General features: G+C 42.6%; 1 protein-coding gene across 3 annotated transcripts in view; it reads right to left on the minus strand.

Moving 5' to 3' along the window:
- The window catches only part of PBX3 (PBX homeobox 3), a 215427-nt gene extending 204703 nt beyond the window's left edge, over nucleotides 1–10724 (minus strand). For 2 of the 3 annotated variants that reach the window (XM_059410798.1, XM_059410799.1), the window contains exons 1-2: nucleotides 10373–10724; nucleotides 9359–9432 (exon numbers count right to left, since the gene is read on the minus strand). In XM_059410798.1, the coding sequence (XP_059266781.1) occupies nucleotides 9359–9432; nucleotides 10373–10572 (274 nt within the window). In that variant the 5' untranslated portion in view covers nucleotides 10573–10724. The remainder of the gene's footprint in view (nucleotides 1–9358; nucleotides 9433–10372) is intronic. The other variant, XM_059410801.1, reaches the window with a different exon arrangement.
- Nucleotides 10725–18605: the final 7881 nt, after the last annotated feature.

An 18605-nucleotide genomic window follows, 5' to 3' on the forward strand; every position in this document is an offset into this window, starting at 1 on the left:
TCACTTATTTGAATAACAAGTGAAAATCTAAAAATATCTTCACTGTATGTTATTACCAACTGTATCACTGGGTTTTATAGTGACAGCCCTGCGCTATAATTTCTGGGAAAACCTCTACATAAAGCTCCATAAACCCAACCATTCCTGTAATGTATCGCCTTATCTAGCACACAATCATTTCAAACACAACTTTTCATGTTAGTATAATTTGTTCAAAAATGGTAATAAATACATCCATGAAGCCAGAGAAATCATTGCACAATCTATTGTAACTTGTTCTTACATTCTGACAGTTAATCCTAAACCTAAGGTTTAGGTTTAGGTTTTAAACCTTGGTTTAATTAAAGATATTCATTATACACCTACCTTTTAATGGACAAAGGCTTCCCGATCAACATTATAAATAATCTGGGCCAACTGCAGAGTAATGTCTGTGAACAATTATCACAAAACTAAAACATGGATAGCTGTCAGTTGGTGGCAGAGTTCTTGCTTTCATAATAAATATAAAATCAATTTCCTGTTCTAGTTCCTATTCCAAGTTGAAAATGATATATCTGACTATGAATTCCAACTACCTTCATCCTTAGTGTTGTTTTTTTTTTTTTGAAAGAAGTATGGGGAAAAAGAAACTTATGAGACCACCTGAGTCAATTCTTCTTCATTTGAATACACTAAGTAAAGTTTCCCACATAATATCACGTATAAATTTGCCATTTCACTTACATATATTCTTTTAAATGCAGTGATTTCCCCCCCATCAAATGCCAATCAAATATCTCAGGAGTCGCTCTCGATAATTTCTGTATAAATTCTTATATGCAAGGCTTTTGTATATTTGAAAGCCTGTAAAAACCTTTTATGTAAAAAATAATAATATGCAATTTCAAAAGCTTTTTGTTCCCATTTCAATCAAAAATAACTTCATACGCTTTAAATGAAATTTTGCAAGTAATCATAGATTAATGAGGATTCATTGATTTAACTAGTTCAGGGAGTCTGAGAAGGGAATGAGAATTTAAAGTAAGCAAGTTATTTCATTTAGAAGACCGGCTAATATGCAGGTACACTAAGTCCTCTTTATTGAGAAATGTAATCAGGACTTTTGTCTCAGGAGAGACTCTTCATTGCCCTCTCTGTGTGCACATTCCTAACTCCTATTAACACTAACAGGCACCACACATGCACACGGAGGAGATGCCAGCCTTGGTAGTGTGTATGCATGGCAGCTGTGGTGACTAAATAATCCATATGGCTCTGAAGAGAAGTTATGGTTTACTAGGTCTAAAGTCACAGCCAGAGTGGTGGAATTCAGACACTAGAAGCAAGCCTCAATACAAATGCTTTATTCAAACTCTCTCCTATCTAACCACAGCCTGGTAGCAGTTAGGGCAGCGGTTTACAATTCTACCTCTAGCAATGGTTTATAGAGGTTATAAAAAAAAAAAGTTCCATGTTTGAGCAAATCTTAAATTCTTCATGGGCCCAGAGAAGTTCTGTCTTCCTCCCAGTCCACAACTCCAATCCCAGTATTCATTCATGCATTTCCCCACAAAATACAGAAAATCACATAGAAGCTTTACAGAGAGAAAAATCTAAAGTCTGGCTTAAACCACCACAGTCAGCAAAATCAGAGTCAAGTATGAAACTCAATAATCTTCAACATAAAAATTAAAAAATGCAGTGATCTTATACAACACATACATGCTGAAATGTAAATTCCACAGGTGTGTAAAGTACAGAGTATAACCACTAATTTTAATTGCTCCTGCTTCTAGGTATTGAAGTCAGTCTTACTGCTCATTTAACATAGTTTCCTGAAGCCCAAGTCAACAACTTACTCCTTCTTTCCTTAGTAAAGAAAATATTCTTGTGAAGTTCAGTTTAGTGAAGACATTACTGCACAAACACACACACAAGTTTACACTCTGAAAAGAGGTGCTAACAGTTTACTAGCCATGCTACTGAAATTAGGCTTTAGAAAAAAAGACTAGATAACACAAAATTCTTAGTATACTCTCATGTAAGAGAGAGTACAATAAAAACTTCCTATTTGTATCTCCAATTAGGTCAATTAATAGTCAGAAAAATTCTGTAACACCACGTTTCTATAATCATAAGAGGGTGAAAAATACAGCAATGTTCTAGAAGCTTCTCTAGACCTTTCAATCAATATTATTTATATGCAAAACCAAGAGAAACTAAAAAAAAAAAAAAAGAAAAAAACACACACAACAAAAAAAAAAAAAAACAAAGCTCCTCCTGATGCTAAAGCTCTCAATTTACTGACAGGCAAATGGCTTCATGCTGCCACTTAATCTCATTTCTTGCATAATGCCCTCTAATTAGCATATCAAAGTGAATTAATACTTCTAGGGCATTAGCAATGGGGAAATCTGCTCCAGGCTCACAATAGCAGTTAAGAGAGAGCCAAGAAATCCTCAAAAACACCACAAACCACTTTGCATTGCAAAACTGTTCAATTTATTTATCCTCTCTCTCTAAACACTTTTACCGCACACTGTTTTACTACTGTTCACCAAACAAAATGATAATTGCCAAAGTTACCAGCATCTGTAATGCCTGTTTAGAATCTTAATTTAGATTATGTTGCAGATAATTTCTATATGCAACCATTTGTTCTATTATAAATGTTAATATAGAGACAGTGGAAATGTTGACATTCTCAATTAGTTAATTTGAATTTGAAATAAAATTTTATGGGATTTTAAAATTTATGAATTTTTTAATGTAAAAAGCCACCTGCTGGACTCTGATGCCTAAGAAATGTGCTTTGAAAACTGATGTATCACATAAAACAAAACAAACACACAAAAAAATCATTTTGCCATAACATATGTCGAGTCTCCCAAATAATGGTTTAAACATAGTGAGGAATCATCAGCATTAAAAGGATTACATTGTATATGAAGTCCTCATTAATATGATCACACAAAAAGGGTTATTGTTCAAAATAGCTTTTTTTAAAGCAGTTACACTCAAGAAAAAAAGTACAAAACTTTTAACAATTACTTTTATCCATAATTAATTTTAATTGTCTTTAGTCCTAATCAGCTACTATCACGCAGTCAGTCCTCCCCCCAAAAAAACCATGCCAGTTCAACTTAACACATTCTATCACACCATTTTTTTGCTAGAGATACTCTCAAATGTAGTACCAAAGCAAACAACCATTACCATCAAAAACTACAAACATATATTTACAGAATACATCTATAAAAAAAAAGATTCTGATAAGTATTCTACCTACAAAGTCAATAATTGAAGATTATTGAAATTTATTTGAACATGGTTCTGTGTCTGAAGGCATAAAAAGATGCTTTATTTTTTCAGTGACTTGTTCAAGCATTGCTTATTAATTCATTTGCTAAATGTAACAACACTATAATTTGTTTGATTAACTTCTGTAACTTTGTAAAAAAAAAAATCTGATAGCCAGGTCTGGAAAACTTCCACCAACTTAAAACTACATAGTGATGTAAATTACTTACTCTCCTCATATTTAAAGACTCAAACGGCCTACTGAAGTAGAGCAAACGCTTGAAAAGGTCAACTTGAGGAGGTGGAGGGTGTGCAAGCTTTGTTAGTCAGTAACTACCTAAATCATGCTGATCACACTGATAAATGGCTAAAACACAACCCTGCTGAGAAAACAAATAAAACATTATTCTCATAGTGTCAATACTGAAATAATAAATACCTGAAGATGTCCACATGTACCTGAATAGAGGAAAAATAGTCTAAAATCTTCATTTAACTTTACGTGTTTATGCTGATGTTTTAGGTATTTATTCTGAATAGACACCTCAATGTTATGAACATAAAGTGGTGACTGATTTAGGGCGTGGTTCCTGATATGTGGTTTCAATTCTTTATGACCACACTTCATACAACAGAACTTCACCTTGTACAATGCCACCATCAAGTATCAAAATATAAATAATCCAAGTAAGATGTTAAACTTTTTAAATCTGTCTTGAAAGAAACCTTTGACAAAACTTACAAACTGAAATCTAAAAGTACAAGTGAAATTAATTAAAAGGGAAAGGATTATGGTTTGAAAGATGTACACAAATATATTTTATGAAAGCCGATGAAACACTACACTCTTCAGGGCAAATCAGGGCTTCCTTCACCAATGTATTAATATACTTCTGATTAGGAATAGAATTATGTAAATTAATAAAATAACATAGTAAAGTCCCACGTAAAGGACAAAAACTACATAAATCTGTAATAACATGAACTCCACTAAAACTAAGGCATGAAAGAATTACTTGCACAGATCAAATTAGTACTAAGAGGTTCAATATATTTTTATCAGGAAGGAAAAAAAAGGGTTTTAAGATATCCCCCATATTTTTAAGATAATATAATACTTGATACTGTAGATCATAAAGTTGTAAACCAGTATGGTAGCAGGATTTTTTTCTAGATTTTTTTATGAATATATTGCATCTACTGTCTGAAAGAATGAGAGGAAGGTAAGAAAGTTAGCAAAACACCATCTACATCTTTTCTACATCTTCCCTCAATACCTCATTAAAAAGCTATAGTGAGTGATACAAATCTATAAAAAATGGGGAAAAGTCAATAAAAATATTCTTAAATTGCTTTAAGAAAAAATTTGTGATAAAGCAATATAATTTACGACATTTCTGAGATAGACTGACTTTTTCCTGTTTATTTAATATTTTCAATGTAAACAAGACATAATGTGTCTAAAACTGATATGAAAGATATGAAATTTAAAGTGTTAAAAGTCCATTAAAATTTGCTTCAAAATAATTTTGAAAGGGTGGGAGTTACAGAGAAAACAAGATTGACCAAGTGTTGCTAGCTGCTGAAAGTGGGGAATTAGTTCATGGGGGTTCAAGTTTCTCCTCCCTCTACATGTTTTTTATGTTTCCAGTTGTTCATAATTAAAAGTTCTTAAAAACTAGAAAGTAAGTTCATTAAAACACAACAATGAATCATGTATGGAACAGTGCATTTGCTTTTAAAAGGCTGGGACAAATAATGATCATTACATCTGAAATAATTTCAAGAGCAACTTAAAAGAATACATGCAATATATATAACCGCATTTAGTCTCATATATAACGGTTTTCATCTTTCCTGCTAAATTTTCACTTCACGGAATATTTGGCTTTTATACGCTGGGAATTAAAGAATTACACGGCACTGTACAAAGGGAAAAAAAAAAACAAATTTTAAAATTGAAGCATAAAAAGAAAAGGGAAAAAGAAGACTCCATTGAGTCTCTAAGCCTATAGGGTCAGAATTAAATAGAGGTGTTCACTGAGAGCACTGCTCTGTCCCTCTGAAATCTAGTCATACTGATAACACTAAAGATAAAAGGTTTAATCATATATATCACATTCTAAATGCATATAAAAACTCACATAACAAGCTACATTCTTGATCCAGTTTTGATATCTAAAATTCTTATGACTTGTTGGGGGAAGAAGAGGATCCTTTAAAAGTAAAGCATTTTTAATAGTCATTTTCTTATCCTTAAACATAAAAAATATTTCAACCAGCCCAACCAGCCAAGCAGCCCTTTCTCTTCCCCTGCGGACACCTCCTGCAGTAGAGAAGTTCATTAAGTTTTATGATCTTCCCAAGTCAGTCCTGCTTATAAGCCTCACAAAGGCCACAAATCTGGCAAACCATCATGTATGCCATTAGACATTACTAGTAAATGAACGCTATTTAGGGTTTGTGGTGGCAATAAATCAGAGTTTGGTTGGCAGCTATCAACATAGAGTATTTTAACCTACCATTTAGAAAAGAAAAGGTGGTGTTGATTTTTTTTGAAATACAAAATATTTTTTTCACAATATGATTCAGATTATATATAAAAATGTTGGATTTTCATTAGAATTTTTTAAAATACATTTATTTCTCAAAAAAGAACTCTCATAATTAAAGGCTTTGGAGAGAAGGCAGATTTATGAGGATGGAATATTTCACAAAGAAAAGTACTTCAACAATCAGATTAAGATGGCCAAAAGATGTGAGGGAATGCACCAAAATAAGTATGGAGATGAGGAGACCTCGAAGCATCAGGGATATTTAATAAGAGATTGATGGTAAAATATGACTAAAAAGTAATTAAGAGGAAAATCTTCACATATCAACAATTATCTCGCTGGTTGCTTAGTTTAAAATAGACAAATATGTTGATTTCAAAGCCTGTAACTCTTCAGTTCCTTTCAAAATGCATAAATATCACAATTCAACTAGAGATGACGTTTCTACCCAAAAATAATCGTACAATGAATTTTACAAAAGAATACATTTTCAAGAAAATCAAGCACCTCATAAGAAAAGTATACTTTCCCTACCTCTGAACAAGAAAATAATATAATTGTGGTAGATCACCCATTTATCTGTCAGAAGGGAAAAATACCTTATCATATTTGGTAGGAGAGAAAAAAGATGTTTTCCAAACTAAATCCCTCATGTGCATCAGAACTGGCTGTGTTCACTGCTTAATCGGAAACCTCAAAATCTACTGGCAGATCTATAAATACAGAAAATTTGTTAATGATTTTGTCTTATTTTAGGAGAAGCACAACTGAAATGACATTATCCATTGAAGTGACAGTTTCCCCCCTCCACCTTCCCACTAGTCAACCCCCTACCCCTCCATTATGCAGAATAGAGTCATCACATAATGTTCCGGTTTCTGTTACAAATGACTAGGTAAACTTTCTCTAGACTGCAGAGAATTAATCTTTAGATACTATATTATTAGGTTAAATAAAATGACCTAAAGAAAAACCATTATGCAATATACATATATTCTACAATGCTTATTTTATAAGTTCACAATGTTTCGAAAGCAGAACTGTGGGAACAGACATGGGGAGGAATAGGGGAGGCCTGGAATTTGCTGCCCCGCTTTCTTTGCCTTAGTAACACTAACGTCTACACAGATGTTTTATTTCAAATTAAGGATACTAGGTCCAGCGGCCCTGTTTCCTTCTAAGACTAGTTTTGGAGGGTGAGGTGGAGCTCTGGGTAGTAGGAGAGAAAGGAGAGGAGAGAAAGAGCTTCACCCCAATCAATCACTTGGTACTTAAATCCCCGTCCCTCTCGAGCTTAGAGAGGCAGGCAGGAAGATGCCTCTGCCCAGACAGCCGTCTTTACTCTTTGTCGGCCGTTGCCTTTTTACAAAAGAGATAACGTGCAAACTTGAATCTGCCGGCCAAAGCATAAAAAGAGGGTCTAATTTACAAGTTATCGCTGAAAGCCTCAGAAACAATTTTCAAAACACAAAAATTTCCTTTGTCAGATACCTCTTGCTTCTTAAATAGCAAGAGCCCTAGCAAAGCTCTCTGTGCCAGTAATCCCAGACTCTGAAAAGACTTGTTTCTTTTTCGTAACTCACCTTTGACATGAGGCTGACTATACTTTCCTTTCAGAATGGTGTAACTAAGTCTTGTGCAAATAAGCAACTAGAGGACTTATGCCTCCTAATTGAATTCTGCCTGCTGCTAAATGTCTAAACAAGAAAAGCAGTTTGCTGGGTTTGGTTCTCAAGCTGGCTAGGCCAAAACTTTAAAACGGCAAAAAAATAAATACCAATAACAAGAAGCGGGTGATAGGGGAAAAATATCAATCCCGTCTCCCTAGTAATATAATGCCGTGTAAGTTGAATCAATCTTAATATTCACAACATAGTCAATACCCCAGTGCTTAGCTGTCAGCAGAAACTGAAGTGGAGCCCTGATAGCAAGAAAATCCTTGGACATTAAGCAACATAATTTACTGAGAACTGTACACTTTTAGGCTTCTAAACTAAGAATCTTCAAGATGTAATGCTTGATGTTTTATTTCATAGTCAGATAAAAATTATCTACCATTTTAAATCACAATGCGTCCTAAAGGGAGCTAAAAATCAACACAAAGTAAGTTAGTCATTTAAAATGCCTGTGGTTTTCAAAATGTAAAATCTATCTTTAAAAGAATCACTCAACATTTACAAACCATGAATACTAGGTGAATGAAAAGCAGGAAAACTACTCTTTAAGGATTTCAGTGTTTTCTGTTAATTATGGTTTTAGCATATATTTTAATAGGTAGCAATTACCCATCATCTTCTCTTGATTACCTTTGGAATCAGAATAGCATTGCAGAGTGAAAAATATGTTTAAAAGGAAGACAATTCTTCTACCAACTAACATGTATATTCAGTGTGTTATCATTTGTGCACTCGATTTAAACACAATGACTTTTGATCTTTAAATAGCATTACTAGGATATTGGATATTGCTATATCCTGGACTTTAACTTTCTCTTCTTTGCCTCAACTTAAAAAACAGCAACTTTATAATACCTTATAGCTAGCGCGCGCGCGCGCGCACACACACACACACACACACACACCCCCCAACAGTAAAGCTTGTTTAAGGCACTTGTTTGCCATATACAGGGCAGATAATGCCAAATCTGAACTAAAGCATCTAAATTAAGTTTCTAATTCCACTTGAGTTCCTACTGTCACCTCAAGGCTAAAATACCTTTAATCTTAAAAAGGCTAACAAGAAAATTAAATTGAAATGAATTGCCAGGAATGTCTGTTTGTGTAGTTTTTATTCCAGCACTTCTGTAAAACCTGTCTTCTCATATGTTCCCTGCCTTAAACACTTCAAAAATTGTTTAACCTGCTAATGTGAACCTTTTTCTACTTTATAAAATATATTAAACATATTTACAATGTAATGACTTCAAGCATAAAATTCAATTAAAGTAGTAATAGATGTAATACACTGTACATGCCTAAACACACCATTACCCTTTCTTGCTTCTCAAAAGTAGCCTTCCCAACTAAAACACTAATTCAAACATCCTACTGGAGTCTGTTCAATTGCATCTATTCTTCTATCTGTGGAGCTGAAGCTTAGAACTGTCTAAGTAAAACAAAGTTCAGGCGATGCTTCTCCCTGGGACTCAGTCCCTGGCATCCAGTCTCCCGTTGCTCCTTTTTAAAAAACTGACATACAAACAAGGGGGAAAGGAGCGGGAGAGGGCGGCCAGAGAGGGCGGCCGGCGCTCCGGGCCCCCTCCCTGCCCGCAGCCAGGGGCGGCCGCCTGGGGACAGCGACCCAGCCCCGTCCGCATCTACACTTCATTTTATACCGGGAGCGGAACTGAGAAATCGACTCCAGATTTATTGCAGTTTTTTCTCAAGATCAGGAGGTGGGAAGGAGAGAATGATCAAAGATGGCGGTGCCCAAAAGCAGCAGCTCTCAACTGGAGAGTGGAAGGAGTAGCTCTGACCCCACCTCGGGGGTCTCCAGGCCCACTACGGGGCGCAGCCTCTTACCTGTTTTCTCTTTGATCTCACACAGGACGCTGAAGAGCGCGGGTTTCATTCTGTGACAGTTCAGGGCATGTTTCCTAAAAAACAAATAGCAAAACACAAAGGTATTAGCATCACCTATGGAATAATATGGCGCCTTCCTTTAAGTTAGACCCAAGATTTAATTCCGGCCTTCTATTTTGGAAGGCTCCTTGGAACCATGGCAAGTCAACAGAAACTCAAGTTGACTAGTTAGCGACAGCCCGCAAGCTCCGGCGGCTAAAGCTCCAGCCCGAACCAGGCGCGACCCATCTGCCCGGCAGGCAGCTGCCTCGGCGACCGCAAGGCGCGAACCCGCGCGGGGAGCCTAGCTAGCGGGGCAGACGACGGCGACCCGGGGGAGGGGACGGCGCGGAGGGGCTCCGGCGTCCGCCCTCCGCAGAGGGAGCGGGCGCGGCGCCTGCGACCGGCCGACTGCGGCCAGCGGGCGGTGACAGCTCGGCAAAGTTTGCGAGACGGCCCTCCCTTCCCCGAGAACTTGGCCGCCCGCACCCGGACCCGCCAGGGAACCGCCCATCGCCCCGCGCCCTCCCAGCTGGGGCGGCCGCCCGCACGACGAGGTCGTCCCGCGGCCAAGTGGAGCCCCGCGCCGCGACTCCGGGCCGGAGGAGAAAGTTGCACTTCCCGCAAGAACGGCCCGGGGCCCTCTCGGGGCGGCGTGCACAGGGTCCAGGCGGGAGGTTTGAATCCGTGGGAGGGGGCCGGGCTGCTAGAGGGCCGGACGGGGGAGGGCGAGAAAACCACAAAATCCGCGTGGCACCAAGTCTGTCCCGAGCCCCGAGAGCAACTTTGCCGACTCCCGCCCGCGTCGAGGGGTGCGGGCAAGTCCCCCCGAGGCCCGGGCAGGCTGCCGGTTTGCGGAGAAAGTTCCCAGCCCAGGGCTGAGGCCCCTGCCCCGGGCGCCACCCCGGGCCCCGACTCGGCCGCGGGCCCGGCTCTCGCACACACACAAAAGATGCTTAATGAGACGACACCAACTTTGCTTGCGCCTCGTCCAAGCTCTGGTCGGTGATGGTCATGATCTGGTGGAGGATGTCGCCGATGTCCTGCTTCCTGCCGTCGCCGTCCGCCCCTTCGTGGCCGTGCGGGGGAGGCGGCAGGGCCATGCCCCCCTGCACCGAGTGGCCGGCCAGGTTCACCCCGGCCAGAGTCTGCAGCATCCTGGATTGATCGTCCATCCCGCCGCGCGCGGGCGGGAGCGGGCGGCGGCGGCGGCTGAGGCGAAGGCTGAGGCGGCGGCGGCAGCGGCGGCGGCGGCGGCAGCGACGAGGGAGGAGAAGAAAGGGGGGAGGGGGAGGGGGAGGCGGCCGCGCGCTCCCCGCCCGCGCGGGGAGGGGGCGCCCCGGCCGGCGGGGCCCGCGGCTGAGGTGGCGCGGACCGGCGCCCGGCTCCGGCTTCCGCCGCCGCCGAGGCTCAGGAGAAGGGCCGGGCGGAAGGGCCGGGATCCGCGGCGGTGGCGGAGGCGGAGGCAGCGGCGTCCGCTGCCCTCACGCGGCCGCCGCGCCGCCTCCGCGCCGCCGCGCGCCCCGCCGGGCGGCCCCGCGCAACTTGCTCCTCAGCGCCCGCCGAGTTGCCGGGACGCCCGCCGCCCCCAGCGCCAGCCTGCGCACTCCCCTCCCTCGGCCGCCGCCGCCGCCGCCTCCGCCGCCTCGGCCGGGCGGGATCCGAGCCCCGGCCGCCCCGGGGGAGGGAGCGGCGGCGGCAGGCGGCGGCGAAGGAAGAGGCCGGCGGGCGGGCCGAGGGGAGCGAAGGGGGCGGAGGAGGAAAGTTTGGGAGCGGGCGGGCCGGCGCAGCGGGGCGCGGAGCCCGATGGAGGGCCCCGGCGGGCCGCGCGCCGGGCGGACAGCAGATTGATGGGGCGGAAGAAGTCGCCGCCGCCACTGCCGGAGCCGCGCACCCTGCCAGCAGCCGCCGCGGACCGGGCTCGAAGGCCGCTCGGCTGAGGGATTGACAGGCTGCCAGTGCCACTCACTCACTGCGGCCCCGGCGCCCGGGGGGAGGGGCGGGGGCGAAAGGGAGGGCGGGGAGCGCTCGGCACGCTCCGCCCCCGGGGGCGGCGCGCGCGCTCATTGGGCTTTACGCCTCCCGCCGCCGCCACTGGCACCGCCCCCGAGCTGCGGTCCGCCCTCTCTGGCCTCGGATCCCCACCGCCGGAGAGCGCGCCCCAGGATCCTCACGCCTGGTCGCGTCCTGGGCCCGCGGGACAGGGCGACCTGGCCCGCAAACGCTGTGCCCGCACCCCGGCTCTTGATCCCTAGTGTTAATAGTCATTGGTGCGAGGAGTTGTGTATGGGACACGGGGCAACTCGTTTCCAAAGCCACCCATGTGCTTCCCCGCAGCGCCGCGAGCTTCACGCCTAACACAGCGCCTGGTATATTTTCCCGCTCTTCCCGTCAGGAGGTGGTACCCTCAGGGTTCCGGCTGCCCGTCCCGGGCCTACCGTATTGCACTAGGAGCCGAACGGGGCGGGACAGAGGCAAGAAAGCGCTGCCCCAATTGGAGCGTTCGAAATGTCTGGGCAGAGGCGGGGAAGCGGCGGATGGTGGCCCCGCCCTCTCCGGGGATCACCATAGTAACCGAAAGGGCGCTGCTCGGAGTTGGCGCCGGCGCTCAGGCCTTGCGCTGTCCCTTAAGAGGGGACCGGGTAAGGTGAGAGCCTGTTGTCCCGCTTGCTTCATGTCTGCTCTGGGCGGATCTGATTGCCATACACTTTCTCTTGAAAGGGGAGCGTAAGAAAATGTGTCAGAGGGAAGTGGCTCCAGGAGGAGGGAAAAGGCCTGACATCCAGGACCAATTCCAGCCTTAACAACACTTCACGCACTCCTCAATTCTTGGTAATCTAGGGATTACTCCTTTGGCAGGGTTTGCTTTTAGCTGCCTCCAGATGGACCAAAGCTGCAAAAACGAGCTCTTTATTAACAAAGATACGTTTGCTTAAGAATAGACTGGATTTCACTTACCAACTTACCCTGTCACCACCGTGAGTCATTTAATGTTGGGGACCCCAGCCACAGATTTTCATATCCATAACACCTCCTCTTCCGCTGTTCCCTGTCTGCAAATGACTAAAGGCTCACATTGTTTAGGGATCTGGACTCCGGGCTTTTGTGGACGCTTGAGGTTTCTCTTAATCCGATTTCCCAAACAGCCTCGACATGTTTTCTCTATTTGAGATTCACAGAGCTTCTTCTAGATGGATCCTTTGGTTGGGTGGTTCTGAAAAGTCTTGTTCCTTCCCCAAACTCAGTAAGCTGTCTTATTTGAAACCAAAAATAGGGGTATGAGATATGAAAAATGGCTCTTACTCTGCAGGGTTTAATGTAGGACAAGCAGTTCTTTACATGCCAGATGGATTCTTGGAATGAAGCAGGCTACTCGGTTCCAGGTTCTTTCCTTCATATGTTGTGTGTACTTTTAAATACTCCCCACTGCAAAGCTAATAGCTAACCTTACAGTTAGGCAAGCTAAAATCTTTACAAACTGCACAGCTGCTGGAGAGGGAGTTCCAAACAATCTACTCTGCTTACTTCCAAAGAAGCCCCCTCATGTTCATTAATATTCCCTGCTCTTCTATAGCCCATTCATATGTCAAGTTTCTGATTCTTCTTTCAAGCCCCCATTATGGGTTACTCATAGTCATCATTGATTGGCCTTTGTCTTTATTCTTAACTTGTTTTTCAAAGCTGTCACCAAATTCTTGTACATTTTTGCATAAAGGAGCAAGAGCAAGCACCCAGTCTTTCTCACAATTCTCTAATAGGGAAGACGTAAAACCACGGAATTCTTTCTGAAGGATGCCTTAAGCTCTAAATTCCTTCCAGCTCTAAAATTCATTGATCCTCTGACTCACTATCAGGCCACCTTCCTGCCCTTCTCCTAGGCTCATAATCTTAACTAATCAGTCATGAGGCTGAAGCTAATTAGCAATGGGGATTTATGGTTATTTCTAGCCCACTCCAAAACAATGAGTTATGTAAGCAAAGCAACATATATAAAAATGTAAATAAAATTAAAGAAACACTTAAGCAAATAAAGGCAATTGGGAACTATGGGCTATGTAAACAAACTGGAACATAAAAACATAAATTAGAATTAAGAAAACAGTTAAGCAAATGCCAGCAATTAGGAATAAAACAACTTGTTAAATGTCTAACACCCGCAGCTACTTTATGGCATACACCTCTAAACCCATGGTCATTCAGTGATGTGGAAATTTGGTATCATAACTCTGCATTAAGTGATTGGATTAGATTGACCTTCTGCTTGGGAGGTTTCTCTTTTTGTTATTATCACTAGGAGTTGCAGTAAAAGCCAGAGGGTCCTAGCAAGGATTCCCTCATAGGCTCATCGACAGTTACCATCGATTTAATGTGTAAAATTCTTTTAGACTAGGTTCCAAGTCCCAATAAACAGTGTCAATTAATTGCACATGTTCCAAGATCTCTTGTGCCTTTGCCAGTTTCTCGTGTAAGATGTTGCCTCTTGTCTCCGCTCAGCAATCTGAGTCACGTGGTTTGGTGCCTTCGCAGATAATAGAATAGAACCTCCCTAAGTACCTAAATCCATCTTTGCTCTCTCTAAGGCAGTGATTATTAAAAAGTCAAGGGAAATGTAATTTACTCTTGGTAAGTGTACATTCATGTAAAGTTAACAGTGACAAAATGGTGAAAACCAAGTAGGGGCTCTCTCATATCCATCCTTTTCCATAGGATTATATTAATATCACCATTGCCTCTGTCATCAATGTGGTGATCGTCACAGCAGATACCATTATCAAGCACTCTCTCCGGGTGGGACACTGTACTCTGTGTTCCCCTTATTTCATCTTATTTCAGTCTTACAACAGCCCTAACTCAGGTTATTATTAAACAAGGAAACAGAATGAGAGAGGGTAAGGAACTGATATAAGACCACAAAGCCAGTAAGTAGTCCTAGACCTTGGATTTAAATCTTGATCTGTGTGGCTGTAAAGCCCACCCTATAAAACACTGTGCAAAAAACATCATTTAAGGGCGCCTGGGTGGTTCAGTTGGTTAAGCATCTGCGTTTGGCTCAGGTCACAATCCCAGGCTCCTGGAATCAAGTCCCGCATCCGGCTCCTTGCTCAATGGGAAGCCTGCTTCTCCCTCTCCCTCTGCTACTCTACTTGTTCTCCCTCTGTGTGTGTGTGTGTGTGTGTGTGTGTGTGTGAAATAAATAAATAAATAAAAATCCTTTTAAAATTTATTTTAAAAGTCCTTTTATCAAGGTTACTAAGTAAAAATCCCAAGACCTTAATAGGTGAACTGTAAATTAATGAAAAGTGATTCGTACTTAATAAAAAGAAGATAAGCAACTCTTTTAGAGGAATCTGGGTTTCATGGCAGTGGAGGAGGGAAATGCAGGCTGAAGCCCAGTCAGGCCGTCCCCCATGGCCACTAGGATTTTGCCTTGCTGCCCACCTTTCCTGCCATCCTACCTTTGCTGATCTTCATCTGTTCTAAACTCTCAAAGCATAATGCCTGAAATATGTAATTTGCTACCATACCAAATAGCCATGTGTTGTTTGCTCTCAATTCACCTGTTAGTTTTCTCATCTAGTTCATAAGCATGTTAAAGGCAAGGTATTTTTTTTTTAAGATTTTATTTATTTATTTGACAGAGAGAGATCACAAGCAGGCAGAGAGGCAGGCAGAGAGAGAGAGGAGGAAGCAGGCTCCCTGCTGAGCAGAGAGCCCGATGCGGGGCTTGATCCCAGGACCCTGAGATCATGACCTGAGCTGAAGGCAGCGGCTTAACCCACTGAGCCACCCAGGTGCCCCTAAAGGCAAGGTATTTTGAGGTGTGACTATAACATGGTTGATTTGACTTAAAAAAAAATCAACAACAACAAAACGTGGACATCTAAGAAAGATGTCACCTTGGAGAAACTGACTAGATACTTATTCCCAAACATATCATTGTTCTGTCACTATAGAAATGACTCTTTAGAAATGGTCTTTACAGTTGCTAGCACATGTGACATGTGACAAATCTTCATCTTCTGAGGCTGTCTTTGAGCGACCAAAGAATCAGTGGGATAACAGTGTACCCTTCTACGATGAGGTCCTTAAAAGAGAATATTTATTGAAATACAGAATTTCTGGAAAGTTTGATGGAAAACCCCATCTCTCTGTCCTTTCATCCCTCATAGCACCTAGTACAATGCTATTACATACACAGTAGGCACTTGAACCTGAGACTGTCAGTTGCTTGCCCACTTCTTCCATGCTGATAGAACTGTGATTTTATTCCGATGGCAATGTGTTCAGTCTCAGTTAAGAACTAAGTCAACTATGAACATCCTATCCCCAGCCTTCTGAGCTTGTCAAGGCACAGGGATGATGGGATGACTTTGCTATTAAAAATAAGGGACAGAGAAGGCTCTTTTCTCCTTCCTTCTGCCTCTTTCACCTTTGAACGTGATTCCGATTCTGGAGCAGCAATGGCAGCCATCTTGTGATACTGAGGTGACAATATGAGGATAAAAATCAACAGAGTTTGGTGGTTTCTCTCTGGGGTCTCCCTCCTCCAAATCCATAATTCCAGTCTAATCATAAGAAAAACATTAAACAAATTTCAATTGACGGATATTCTGTAAAATTCCTGACTCGTACTCCTCAAAACTGTCAAGGTCACCAAAAACAATAAACGTCTGATAAACCATCATAACCAAGAAGAGCCTAAGGAGATATGACAACTACAAGTAGTATCCTGGATTGGATTCTGGAACAGAAAAAGAGGATTAGGTAGCAACTGAGGAAATCTGAGTAATCTATAGACTTTAGTTAATAATAATGTATCACTATTGGTTCATTAATTATAACAAATGCACCATATAAACCTAAGATGTTAATAATAGGGAAACAGGGTGGGAGGTATTAGAGAACTCTGTACTACTAATTTCTCTATAAATATTCCAAAACAAAGCATTTATTAAAAACAAAAATAAACATGGTAAGTGGGGCAGAAAGACAGGAAAATCCTAGGTGTCTGCAGATATTGTTGACTATCTGAACACAACCAGTAATAGCTTACTCCAGGTTTCTAGTTACGTGAGAAAATTTAATTCCTATTTTTAAATTCCTATTGGTTTGGGTTTTCTGCTACTTGCAGAAAAGCTGATCTAGCAGTATAATTACATAAAGGAATGATGGAGGGAAGAATAGCCTCACATAGTTACTGGTACATAGCAGGAGCTCTTACAGGTTAGAAGATGTTATCTGATAAAAAAAAATATTTGCCTGATTTTTGCCCTTGGTTCTTCGGAGGTTAACTTCTAAAACCTTCGTAATTTCCCAAATGAGAGGAGTATCTCTGTTACTCCTGAGCCCTTTGGATCATGCCTGAGTTTATGCTAACAAGAAGACTCAGGATAGACTGATCACCAGAAAGACCAACCATGTCATTAGAGGGTTGGGGCTTTGAGCTACTTCATTCTCCCAGGATGGCAAGGAAGCTGGAGATTGAGTTCAGTCGTGGGAGCGATGAACCAACCAATGACGCCTGTGTAATGAAACCCTAATAAAAACTGTGGACACCAGGGCACCTGGGTGGGTCAGTGGGTAAAAGCCTCTGCCTTCAGCTCGGGTCATGATCCCAGGGTTCTGGGATCAAGCCCCACATCGGGCTCTTTGCTTGGCGGGGAGCCTGCTTCCCTCTCTCTCTCTCTGCCTGTGTCTCTGCCTACTTGAGATCTCTGTCTGTCAAATAAATAAATAAAATCTTTAAAAACAAAAACTCTGGACACCAAAGCTCAGTGGAGCTTCCTGGTTGGGGAACACATTGACGTACCAGAAAAAATGTGCTCTGACAACACGGGGAGAGAGCATGGAAGCTCTGTATTTGGGACCCACTAAGACTATGACCTACGTGTCTCTTCATTTGACTGGTTCTGATTTATATCCTTTATAATAAAACTATAATCATTTCAGAGTTCTTTGTCATTTAGTGAATTATTGAACCTAAGGAGGTCACGAGAATACCCAGGTTTGTAGCCAGTTGAGAAGTGTGGGTAGTCTGGGGAACCTTGAACTTTGGCTGGCATCTGAATGGAGGGCAATCTTATAAATTACCCCAAAACTTGTTGGCTTAAAACAACAAGCATTCATTATCTTAGACTAAGTTTCTGTGTGTTAAGAATTTGGATGCAGCTTAGCTCAGTGCCACTGGCTTTGGACCTTTCATGAGGCTGCCATCAAAGGTGAGAGCCAGGGCTGTAGGGACCTAAAGGCTGTTCCGGAGGAAGGTCCACTTCCCAGCTCACTCACATGGCTGTTAGCAGGTCTCAAATGCTCAGTGACCATTGGCCAGAAACATCAGTTCCACGACCCATGGGATCACAGCTCACAGCATACCAGCTGGCTCTGAAAAGAACAAGAAAGCCAGAGCACAAGAGAGAACAAGCAAGGTGGAGGTTGGTCTTTTCTATGACCCAATCTCCTGACACGTTTGCTGTGTTCTCTAGTAGAAGCAAGGTATTAGATCCAAATCATGCTCCAGGCGAGAAGATCAAACAGATCGTGAATATCAGGAGAGAAGGGTCACTGGGAGCTGTTATGGACTGAATGCTTGAGTTTCCCTCCAGATTCATAAATTGAAGACGTATCATCAATGTGATAACATTAAGAGGTGTATCTTTGGGGTGCTAATTAGGTTTCAATGAGATCGTGAATGGGGAGACCTCAGAGTGGGATTAGTGCTCTTATAAAAAGGGGAAGAGACACTAGAGCCTCCTCTCTCTGCCACTTGAGAATGGAGTGAGAAAGCAGTCATCTGCGAGCCACATAGAGGGCCCTTACCAGAGCCTGACTGTGCTGGTACCCTGAGCTCAGACTTCCCAGCCTCCAGAACTAGGAGAAATAAATGTCTGTGGTGTAAACCACCCAGTTTAGGGTATTTTGTTATTGTAGCCCAACCTGAGATAGGCCTCTTGTGTCTGGAGGTGGAGAACTCATACAGGCAAAGATGGACATCTTGAAGGGAGTCTAACACATCCTCCAAGTTTAATTCTCAATGCCAAATCAAATCACAGCATGATCCTTGCTCTCTTTCTCTCACTTACATTCCATGGGCTCTACCTTTGCAATGTGATTCTTGGCCAGGCCTTCACGGTCCTCCATAAACTATCCTAGCTCTATCTCTCCAGTTTGATTTCCCACTATTCTTTTTCAGACGTTTGCTGTTCTCATC

Source organism: Mustela nigripes, chromosome 9, assembly GCF_022355385.1.
Source record: "Mustela nigripes isolate SB6536 chromosome 9, MUSNIG.SB6536, whole genome shotgun sequence".
NCBI classification, from domain to species: domain Eukaryota; kingdom Metazoa; phylum Chordata; class Mammalia; order Carnivora; family Mustelidae; genus Mustela; species Mustela nigripes.